General features: G+C 40.4%; 1 protein-coding gene across 3 annotated transcripts in view; it reads left to right on the top strand.

Annotated features, from left to right (window-relative positions):
* Positions 1 to 6,704: 6,704 nt before the first annotated feature.
* ppfibp2a (PPFIA binding protein 2a) overlaps positions 6,705 to 11,774 on the top strand; it is a gene marked incomplete at its 5' end in the record, with an annotated part of 18,611 nt that continues 13,541 nt past the window's right edge. For 2 of the 3 annotated variants that reach the window (XM_079295088.1, XM_079295091.1), the window contains 3 exons: positions 6,705 to 6,752; positions 10,426 to 10,512; positions 11,387 to 11,500. In XM_079295088.1, coding sequence (XP_079151214.1) covers positions 6,705 to 6,752; positions 10,426 to 10,512; positions 11,387 to 11,500 — 249 coding nt within the window. Of the gene's footprint in view, positions 6,753 to 6,948; positions 7,005 to 10,425; positions 10,513 to 11,386; positions 11,501 to 11,774 lie in introns of those variants that run through there. The other variant, XM_079295089.1, reaches the window with a different exon arrangement.

The following is an 11,774-nucleotide window of genomic DNA, read 5'->3' on the forward strand; positions in this document are numbered from 1 at the left end:
GGCACAGAGACAAAGAGTATCACTTTTGACAAGTTGTATGGCTTCTCACGTGCAACAACTGACCTGAATTCAATTAGGTTTGATGTTCCAATTCTCAATTTTCAAAACCCTCTTTTTTCACAAAAGACTGATATTGACTCATAACTCGAGGACTATGAAGCCATCTAAAAGGGCTTACCTGGCTGAGCCACTGATCTCTGCATATTGCACTAAATATCCAAAAGTAAGTAAATAAGTATGAGTCAAATCAACCCTATGGGCAGCACAATGCCACTCCTAACCCACTACATCTGAAGACACTAGTGGAGAGGAACAGTATCTTATTACATGCTATAGTTCATGATATATTGTAATATATTTAAGTATTGTATTACATGAAGTAAAATCTAAGTTGACATGTCGCTTGCTGTAGCTTCATATTTAGTATACAGAGTGGTATTAAGCTTTTCATCTCAACTCTCAGCAAGAGAACAAACAAGTGTACCATCCAGTTGTCAGTCTTACATTCCTTTTTATCCTTACTTGCGAATAAGACATTGCACGGCAGCTGGGTTCTCACGATGTCTTTGACATCGCAGAAGAATTGCGGGATCACATATCACACGAAAATTCATCTTCTCAAGCTACATATGCTACACCCTCACCTATGTGATCAATGGTATAAGACTTCAATGTGCAGATTCACGTCCAAGCTACGACGCACTCTGTAAGCTGCACCAGGGCACAAGGCTCTTATGGTATACAACATACATATTTATGTTATGGTATACAACATACATATTTATGTTATGGTATACAACATACATATTTATGTTATGGTATACAACATACATATTTATGTTATGGTATACAACATACATATTTCTGAGCTGCAATTGCCTTGCGTCTGGACTAAAGCTGGTAATGTCAAAATTGAACCCACACTGTCAATGCAACCATGACTGCTTCTGTAAATCCTGTGTATTGTAGACCACAACAATCAGAGGATCACATGAATATATTATGAAGAAAAACAAAGACATTACAGAATTGAATTGCCTTCCTGATTACATTATGCAGAATTCCAAAAGGAAAGCTAATGTTTGAAGTATCAGCCCTTCAAAACCTGTGATTATAGATAAGAGATACAACACAATTAGATTTGGAGAGGTTCAATAACATTAACTGCAAATTACATCTGTAATAGAGATGACAATGTATCGCGATGGGCTGCATGCTCCTGCAGGGTGGCCTTTCCAACTCTTTTACATTTTGATTTGGTTTTGAGTGTATGCTGTTCTAATTATGCTGATGTCTAATTACTTTTGTGAAAGGGAGACTGTGGACACATTCAATAGTTGAACTGGTTGATTTGGTTACATGATACAGTAACAAACATTGACTGTAATAATCAATATCTCATGTAACATATTCTCTCTTAATGCAGCTGGGTTAATATCTAAAGAAAAGCAGCCTAATCAATGAAATATCTTCTTTTGCTGTGAATGTTATGCAGACGATGGGTTGTCATCTCCTGATTTGTTACCACCTTAGCTATGTATTCCAGTGTGCTACGTTCACATACACTGAACTGAAGTCGTAAAACATCTCGGCTCCTTCAAAAATGTTACGTAAGTGCTCCTTCACTTTAGAAGAACATTTCATTGCACTATATGGGATTGCTGAGCCTTTTTAGTGCCATGGTTTGCTTTCCATCTGCACATGTGGTCGATGGTCATTAGTGGTTGAACATGAACTTGACATGAACTCATGCTAAGTAGGCTTCTGGAATGTCCGCTAGACCGTGTGCTAATGAAATATACAGTGAACTGAACGATGCTTTAACATTCCATATTATTTATATATGCTCTGCACCGGGATCATCAATACATGGAAACTCAATTAGAATAGCATCAGTTTATTACAGTTTCTGAGCCTAATCTTTTTACTGTGAGGAACATTTAACTGGTTATGAAACAGTCTCAATGTTATACTGATGCCTCTATAGGACCTAAATTGTAAACAAGACCATCTGAGTGAATGTTTGCTATTTCTATATGCAGTAGTTTTTCTTAATACTTGTCATTGGTGCCACCGGGTCGGACATAATCATCTTCATGCTATAGAGACCAAGTTCTCCCAGTTGGTAAGTGTCACAATGCACAGCAGGCCTACACATACAGGACTTTAGGTATGCTTTTACACCAAGCTTACAATTGGCGAATTATTTAAAACATTGTATCTAAATGGTGGGGTACAAAAATGTTCCTGGTCTATGTGACTCTATCTTCAGTGACATGACTTATATTTATTTTTTTTCTCTCTGTCCTGTCTCTGGATTTGGATGGCGGTACTTGCTTTTGACCAGGGGAATGACCCTTTACAAACCACAAGGCAGGACTCTGACCTGCTGGTATCTAACATCTGTGGGCTCTGGGAAGTCAAAGACTTACAGGCACAGAAGTGTGAATGATAATAAAATAAGGCAGAATCCCACGGGAGTCCAGAAACTGGTGGTGTTGGGGATGATGGGAGTTGCTGCAATCCAATGATACCGACTGGAGATGACGGGTGGAGGAGGGTCGTATCTGATTTCAGCTGAAATGACAACTGACAGCAGCAGAGAAGAGAACATTTATTTAAGTTTGACAGCAATGATGTGATTGGCTTAAGGAAACTGCTGAATCTGGTTGGTTCATTTAAAGTGATCGCCCACAATCAGCTGATAGAGTAATCAGAGGGAGAGAGAGAGACTGAGAGATTATGAATGAAAAGGGAGAGTAACGAGAGTCTTCCTGACTGCACTTCCGCTTAAGCTTCATTTAAATGAATGCACATTCTAAATAAAGATCTGACACTTAGCTAAAACTTGTATTCAGAAGGGACAAATAACAACAGCTGTGCTTGCAGGGTTGCAAATAATCAAGAACAGATATCAAACTATCTACGAACTGATCTCTATACATTTTACCGTTTCAGCAGCATGGTTATGACAAAGATCTCTGTATGCAAATATGTTTTTTCTTGCCTAGTGATGCACCCTGTTGGCCATACTGTTTATAACAGAGCTCAGTTTATATTTACCCAACACAGAAATGAGGTTAGATAAAAATCAAGTAAATTTATTCCAATATTCCACATATCAATAAATAGAAGGTTATGTGAAGGGGGTTGCTTCCTCAGTCAAACCAGGAGAGTGAATTACAAAATAACTGTGTAATCTTAGTGGCAGTCGTGCAGCAACCCTCCAAAAGAAAATCGATGAACAAATACTGAAGTCATAACTGATTGATTCATGTTTTAAAATAACAAATGAATTAGCTGTATCTCTCCCATTGGTTTCACAATAAAATAGGTAGAAACAAATATTTTAGTGTTGAAATAAAGTTTCTCTGTAGAGATTTGTAAGATATTGCAACAAATGAACCTCAAGTATAAATGTAATATCATGCTATTTCCAACCAGATTACATGCAGGCAAAAACACACATTTTTAGTTTGCAGAACTCGTGGACTCTTTTCCAGCTTTGGTACAATGCCATTTGAACCAACATGGACCAAAGCTAAATAAAATGCAGATTAACTTGTCTTCATACAAACTAATAATAATGACACATTACATTCTTGGCTTTTATCGCTACAGATGAATGTTAAGGTGACAGGTGATCTCCGTCCCAAGGAAAGCTTCACATCACTCAGTCACTGCCTGGTCCTCCTGATGCTGCCTCACAACAGAGTAACAATACAACTTGCTGCGACTCAGCTGCTGCTTTTTCCAGCTTCACTGCTTGTCATTATGGAGTGTGTCCTCTGTCATCAATGTCAATCAAATACGAGTTACTGTGGTCCAATGTCCTGATGTGACCTCTGTGGCTCAAAACTGTTGGTTTCAAGCTAAACATATAGTAATCATCACTTGCACCATTTTCTTATTTTTGGAACTAACTGGTCAAAATTCATTCCCGAATGTAGTTTCTGTGGAGTGAAAGTGGATACAAATAAACAATGACCACTCAAAGAAACAAAGAAGTAATCTATTCTAAATATGAGCTTTGGCCTCATGTGGATAACAGCGCTGACAATGGGTAGGCTCTGGTCACAAAATGAGAGGGGAGTTGAAACCCAAAAGCCACATTCAGGAGGTTATTTACTTGGAAGTTGCTCAGATGTCAGGACAGCTGTTCTAGCCGTGCTGTAAACGGATCTAAGTGTTACAAGAAAGGGGAGTAGACTGCAACTCTCTGTGTTTCTGTTGAAGATCTCAAACTCTTGGTGATTTCACCAGCTATCGCTCTCTTCGTCACTCTTCTTCGTACCAGTGAATCAGGACCTCTCAGTGCTGCTTTATAAGTTTGTCGCCATGGCGTCAAATGCCAGCCACATGTTGGAAGCTGCTTTGGAGCAAATGGATGACATTATTGCTGGTAAGATTTTCTGTTTCACTATTAGACCTCCAATAGACTGCCCATTTTGTAAATTGCAGGCCTTCATAGAACCGGCTACACAATAGAAAAAAGAAACAAATTGTAGGATTTTTAAATTGTCAAGGATAAGCTACAAACAAGAGCTAGAAAAGAGTTAGTTTAGCATTTGCTGAGGATGAGGGATTAGTTTGTTTACATTGGAGAGGTTTGACTGAAGAAGAAGAACGCAAGTTTTTGATACTTTTCTGTAATTTGCCTTCTCTGTATTCCTCACAAAATTTTATGTTTGTATTTTTATTGCTTCTCCTTGGGCTTGTAAATCTCACTGTGCACTTACTGAAAAAACTCCAAGTTACTTCCCTTCTGTATTTTCTAGCAGAGGTGGTACATTTGAGTCAGAGCTGCTTGTCCCAACCTCAGCAGTGTGTTGGTGTTTTTGCACAGAGTCAGAAGACAACATTCTATTAATAGAGGTGACAGTCCAACCATTAGCACACTTTAACGCCAAAAATCACAGATGACTAATAATCACACACTGTCAACTGACATTACCTGCGTTACAAAGCTATGCAGCATATTGTGTCCCATCTCCATTACTGTAACTTTGATTTGACTTCAGACAGCATATATGAAAAGTTATTTCTGCAAACTTAGACATGATGATTACAGTACCCTTCAAGTTGAACCTCTAATTTGTGGACTTTAGAACCCACAGTATACAGACATTTCATGTTATTTGAATCCAGTGAGCTACATTGGAGAACAACAGCAACCTCAAGGGGCCATTTCAGAGACTGTCCTTACTTTACTGCATTCACCTCTGAATCAGTTGTCTACTAAGTACTGACACCCAAGAAATGAAGATGCTGTAATCACATTTTCTCAGTTACTTTTCCATTGATTTCCTGTTGTTCTTTCCTCTAGGCAAAATGGGTGAGGGGCTGTTCAGTGCTCTAATTCGGTTCGGTGGCCAGGACTGCAAAGCATCAGAGTGTACCTCACAGTTGACCCCTGCCCCACTCGAGGACCCGGCCCTCAGGGCTCTTCAGCTGACAGAGGCCCTCAGGGCAGTGCTGGAGGGGCAGGGGAGTGAGGAAGAACAGGACTCTCTCAGGGAACAAGTCTCCACCGATACAGCACACGTTATACTAAAATGGCTGGAGAGAGATGAGGTGAGTGCTGTTTCACTCACATCTAAAGGCCCTCAACACTTAAACATCGAATGACACCAGACCAGGACACCATTATATAACACCCAGTGTGCAAATCCAACACCCAATCTGAAATATCCAAATTCCAATTAAGGAGAAAGGGTAGAGAATTGTTCAAAGGCATATACTATACAGCCTGTATATTCTACTACAACATTGGTCCACAGGTTTTATTAGTTGTGTGATATGGTGGTCTTTGATCCTGGTCATTAACATCTGGAGGGCTTTTTCATGTCTGCTAAGAAGTAGTGAGCTGGAAGCATGCGGATTTATTGCAAACTGCACCGGTAATGAGATCCAGAGCTCCTGTTTAAAGTACAGCAGTTGCTCCCCCTTTCAATCCCTTATTATCTTCATTCTCAAACCTCTACACTACTCCTCTCCCCCCTTGGCTGCAACAATTGTTTGATCTTCTGGTCCAGGTTACTTCAATTTGATATTGTCAACTTGACACTCACATTCTCCTCCATTGCCTCCTCCTCCCCTTCTGCTTCGACTTTACTTTTTGCTCTGCACCACATCTGACGAGCATGTGCTGCAGAAAGTTTCCTCTCCCCCTGTGCCCCTTTAGGAAGCCCCGCGGAATTAACTCGACCAAGAGGTACTTCAGACGGAGCGAGACAGACGGACAGAGAGAGGTATGGGAGGGAGGAAGAAAGGGAGGACAGAAGAGATGAGAGGTCATGAGGTGCAGCACAAATGCAGCAGAAATACTGAAGCTGGTTGAGTGTGCCTTCGAGAGAAAGAGGGAGAAAGCAAAAGGGGGAGTTAGAAAGAGGTAAAAAAAGAGGAAGTACAGCCAACTGGCATCGTTGAAGTTATTCGCCTTAGCTGTAAAAGTCTCAGGCAGCCCGGACTCCAAACCACACGGACTAAGGTCCTCTCTGCTCTCTCTACAACTGCAATATGGAGTGTCTGTAGAAAGAGGAGAGTTGGATTACGGAAGATCAAGAGCGCAGAAGAGTTAAGAGCCATTATTTCGTCCCACTCTGGATTTTGGTATCCGTTTGTCTTCCTTGATGCTTTATAGCACTGGCTCAATTTTGTTGGTAACATTAAGAACCAGACCTACAGTACAATGGGCCTGCAGGATGGAGTGTGATATTGATTTCTACAAACATTTTGCCTGGCTTAGGAAGGTAAGACATTCTTGCATGTCTGCTCCTCATGTTTTTTATTCTGAAAGTTTGCACAAAGGATCTTGGTTGTTAATTGTGGTCTTGCAGTGCAGTGTACAACATAACGTATTGTCATATGATATTGGAGGAGGACGTGCTTTGATTGTGAGTTGAGGTGTGCTGCAAAATATGCAACACATGCACTCTTATCTCCTTCAGGACAAGAGAGAGATAATGTAAGAAATGAAGCAGTTTACAAGACCAGCTATTTATGTGAGTATATGGGTCACCATATGGATGGATTGTTCAATGCACAACAAGTCTGCCAAACTGGTTATAAGGTTGAAGTGTTTGAGGTGAAAGATAAATGGATATGCGTGTCAGCTGAGATCATTTTGTGCCACTTGAACCTATAGGGAGTCTTTGGACAGCACATACCATCTTGGTACCATTAAGAGGGCATTAGTCCTCACTGCCTCCATTAGGTTATCATTAGTTTTGACTGTTAAATCCATAGAGGAAGCATTTTCATGCATGTACTTGTCAATCATTATTATGTACAATTTTGAGCTTTTGGCTCATGATGTATTGAAGTCATGCCAACAATTGCTTGATAATCTACATACTAAATAGTCAATTCCTTCCCCTAAACCACAAGTATGACTTATCTTTATAAATGATGAGGAAAAATAGAAATACCTTGACTATGTAGTGCAGTGCAATGCAGTGGCCCTGTGTTCATTTCTTCTTCATCTCAGTTCAATCTCATCAAAAACTCAAAACAAGTTGAGTCAAAGCAACACCTCTGGGACAGGGTCAAAGACTATCACGAAAGATCAGTGCTGCTTGTTTGACATTAACCTCACTGGATAGTAGGGCTGTCTTCAACGAAATACATTCTTAGTCGACGAACACTCGTACTTTGTCAACTTAGCAATAAATTGATTTATTCAACAGATCTGTAAAACTGTGTGAGTGTGTCTCTGCAAAGAATCCTGCAAAAAATGTTAAATATTGTGTTTACCAGAGATGTGCTCATGCGTATCTTGGAAATAAGTAATTCAGCATGAAAAAAAGCATCTCAGTCGACTAAGACCTAAACAACCAATTAGTCAACGGATCGACCAGGAGGGGGCATCCCTACACGTTACTGTATTAGTTTAGTTCTGTACTATAGTCCATGTTGTGAAGCACTTGTGTTGCCCAAGATCTTTGGAGTTATGTAGAGTATTTAAGAAGCTTGGATTTAAACCTGCAGTTAGGTTGAGGAGCTGGATCTAGGTTTGGATTTTTTTTTAAGTTGACTGAAAAACAGATATAAAAAAAAAAAATTAAGCACAGAGGAAGCTGCTCACAATTCACAAAACTGCCAAATAGTAAACAAGGAAAAAATATCAAGGGGACAAGAGGAGATACTGTGCGGGATACAAATACAATTGATAAATAATAGAAAATCTGTAATAACACTGTTGGGATCTGGTAGGAGCGTGTTTGGTTATTAGCAAGGATGGAAATTGAATTATGAACATATATTAATAATAACAGGTCACCACCCTGAGATCAGGGACCAATAACCAAACTGTGGATTAAGTCTCAAAATTGGTGTTAATGTAAGCGTCGTGGGTGTATGATACGGAGTGAATCAGTCCAACACATTCTGGGTTTTCCTCATAACTTCAGTCAAGACTCAACACAGAACCAGACAAAGTAAAAGCACACTCTCCCGCTACTCTTCTTCTCCCGTCACTACCTCCCCAACACATCAAGCCGATTAGTGGTCATCCCTGATCATCAACCTAACACAACTATAGGTATTAAACATGTGAATCTGTGTTTACGTAATTATGTTTCCATCCATCATACAATTTCACTCTTGCATTAACTTAAACTGTCAACAGTCAAAGTACCATTCCACAATTCAGAGTGAACAGTGAAGGTTTGAATCCGAGCGCTGACTATAACAACCAGCTATTATCACAACATATATACACAAAATAAGCACAGAAAACTGCTCAAAAATCAATAATATAAATCAACAAACATCGATGACACAATTACAAGCACACTACCAATTACAAGCACACTACTTGAACAACAAGCAATCACGTGGTGAGCAGAGTGTGTGTGTTTGTGTGTGTTTGTGTGTGTAGGAGGGTGAGGAGAGAGAAAAAGAGAGCAAGATGGCGGAAGTAGTCACGTATAAGTGACTATGCCATGCAAGACTTAACGATGGCGGAGGAGAGAGGAAAGAGAGAGGGGGAGCAAGATGGCGGACGTAGTGGTTACGTCACGCGAGACTTGACAATGGCGCTTGACAATGGTAAAACATGTGTGTGAGTGTGTGGACGTGTGTGTGTGGGTTAGTTTAAAAAGAAGAAGAAATCACTCAAAACAAGGCAGATTCTCACCACAGAAGTAAAATACCTGCCCGACTGGCCCGACTCAGATTCGGCAGCCTCCGCGCTGGTCCGTTAACTAATAAAGTACAGTTTACCAACTTTACCAACACTATTTCAGCTGCGTTTTTCAACACTATTACCACAGCAAGAAACACAACAGTTCACAGCACGTAAAATACTGAATAACACGTGAATAGTACAGTTGACTTAAAACAAAACAAACAAGGTTACAAACACACTATGACCGATTTCTACCCAGACAAAAGCCTCTTACTTGAGATCGCTTTATAGTGGTGGGTGTGTTTCTTTGGACTTGTTGGCCATGCTGTGGAGGCGAGCTGGTTCTGGTCTGGCGGCGGAGAAAACAACGAATGTTGACTTGAAGAATCTGGGAATTCTGTGGCGGAGCACGGGACAAGTTATCCGTTTCTCTTTCAGGGTCCAATAACTGTCTGTTGTTCGGCTAGAGAAGTTAGGACTATTACTTTGTCTATTCACCTCATTTTAGCAACGTGAGTCGCATGGACGGCGCATAGTGAAGGTATGGGCTGATGTTTATAGTCTCATTGACGTCATGGCAGTGTCACAGGGACTCCCTGTGGTTCCTGTGGGGCTCATCCAATGAGGCACCAGTGTGTTGGTTTAAACCAAATACTCACACTTTGGCCTTGGCACCCTTTAAACCGGTTCTGGCTTTTATTTTAACATGTAGGCCTCTGTCTTTTTTCCACCCACATGGTGAAGTCATGACAACACTTAAAGTATGCATACTGCAATACTGCTAAAACATATGTATTCAGTTTTCTGATGCAAAGAGTATACTGTATTAAAATGCTTCATGGTATTTTAAAATTATTGCAGACCACTTGCTGGCTCATGATGATGGATGCTGGTCTGCTAATGTTTCCATGGTTGTGGTTGAAAGCCTGGATTTTGGGGAAATTTGAGCCCACTTGGTTGCACTTTGCTTCCCTTGCACTGATGGCTCTGAAATATCCCTGATTGCATAGGCAGCTCTGAGCTCAGCCTTCATCCAACATTTTTTTTTACCACTGATCAGCCGGTATAAAATGTTGGACACAATGTTAAACGCTGGATTAGGACCTGTAAACCTCTTACAGACTTTTCCACACATGATCCATTGACACAACAATGTTTGTATGTGTGTACGTGCATCTCTGTGTACATGTCTGAGACTGCAACCTTATTTAAGAAAAACAAATCCGACCCACTGGGTGACTGTTCTATATTAACAGTGTACTTACTGAACGTAATAGCTGATTGTTATTCTCAAGGTAAACCTACATTCATCTGGCAATAGTGAGTCCTACCAGGAGCGGTTATCACGTCTGGAGGGAGACAAAGAGTCACTAATTCTTCAGGTGAGATTTATCACTCCTCACGTTCAAAATACAAAACAATACAATGTCTGTCTGTGTTTTTTACATGTATTTTAAAACTTTTACCGAAAACATGTCAGGACATTTGTTTATAAAGGTGATTCAATTGCATTGTGTGTGAGCCTGCTCAAATAAAAGAGGACCTATGACACCACGCTGTCAGTGGAAACTGATTTTTAACAGCGCACATATCACATAGCGGTGTTACAGGAGCGGGACAAGGAAAGAAAGGGCAAAGGTAGATCAGAGTATTATGTCGTAAATGTTGCGTAATTGCTGTATCTCTTTTGCATATGTGAAGCAACAGTCATACAGCTGGGGTTGGTGCTCTTGCGACACTAGAATGTCTTGTTTTGTGTGATGTCTTTGTCTGCATATGTGTGTCATATGTGTGTGTCGTTATGAGGACTGCTGAACAAGTGCTTTTCCCAGACAGGTTGAGGCTAGCACCACCATGTGCTGTAGCGTGTAGGTGTGTGTGAGAGCAGGTGCCCTGTTTGTTTGTTTGGCCTCACATAAAACATTCCTTTGGAAAAGTTGCTCCACTTGGCTGGTCCGACCGGCCTTTTAGCATGGGATCAGCTATCGTGTGGCCTCTGTAGATTTACAGTTAACATGTGTTCTGCTGACATGTTTGCACTGTTTGAAATAAAATAGCTGATATCAATATGTACTGTAAGAAACTGCAGTAAAAGAGAACATCTGAGGGCTTAAGAATATTGCTAGGCCTGGGCTGCAATTATGTGATAATAAGGTGAACCTAAATGATTGCAAAACTGTTTTATGGTCAAGTTTTGGTGAAAATAAAGTCATTCATCTCTACTTACTTGCTTTCCAAACACACAAATACACACAGGTGAGTGTGCTGACAGACCAGGTGGAAGCTCAGTGGGCCAAGATCAGCGATCTACAGAGTTCTCTGGTGGAGCATCAGCACAAACTCAACTCCACAGAGGAGATGCTACAGCAGGTACATGGACAAGATCTTGTGTAAACACATCTTCCCCTGGACTTTCTAAATACCAAATGTTTGATGTATTACTTGACTAAAATGAGGAAAGTCTAACTTCCATCAGGAGACATCTTGGGATTTTATATCAATATTGTTCCTACATTTAATGAGATGTGACAGGGTCCGGGACTATCCACTATCTTTTAAATATGACTCTTCCGCAGATCCAATCTTTTCTCATAAGCTGTAGAATGTAACTCAGGATGAGTTTGGCTTCCTGGAACAAATTCCT

The sequence above is a fragment of the Melanostigma gelatinosum genome (genome assembly GCF_949748355.1).
Source record: "Melanostigma gelatinosum genome assembly, chromosome: 2".
Lineage (NCBI taxonomy): Eukaryota > Metazoa > Chordata > Actinopteri > Perciformes > Zoarcidae > Melanostigma > Melanostigma gelatinosum.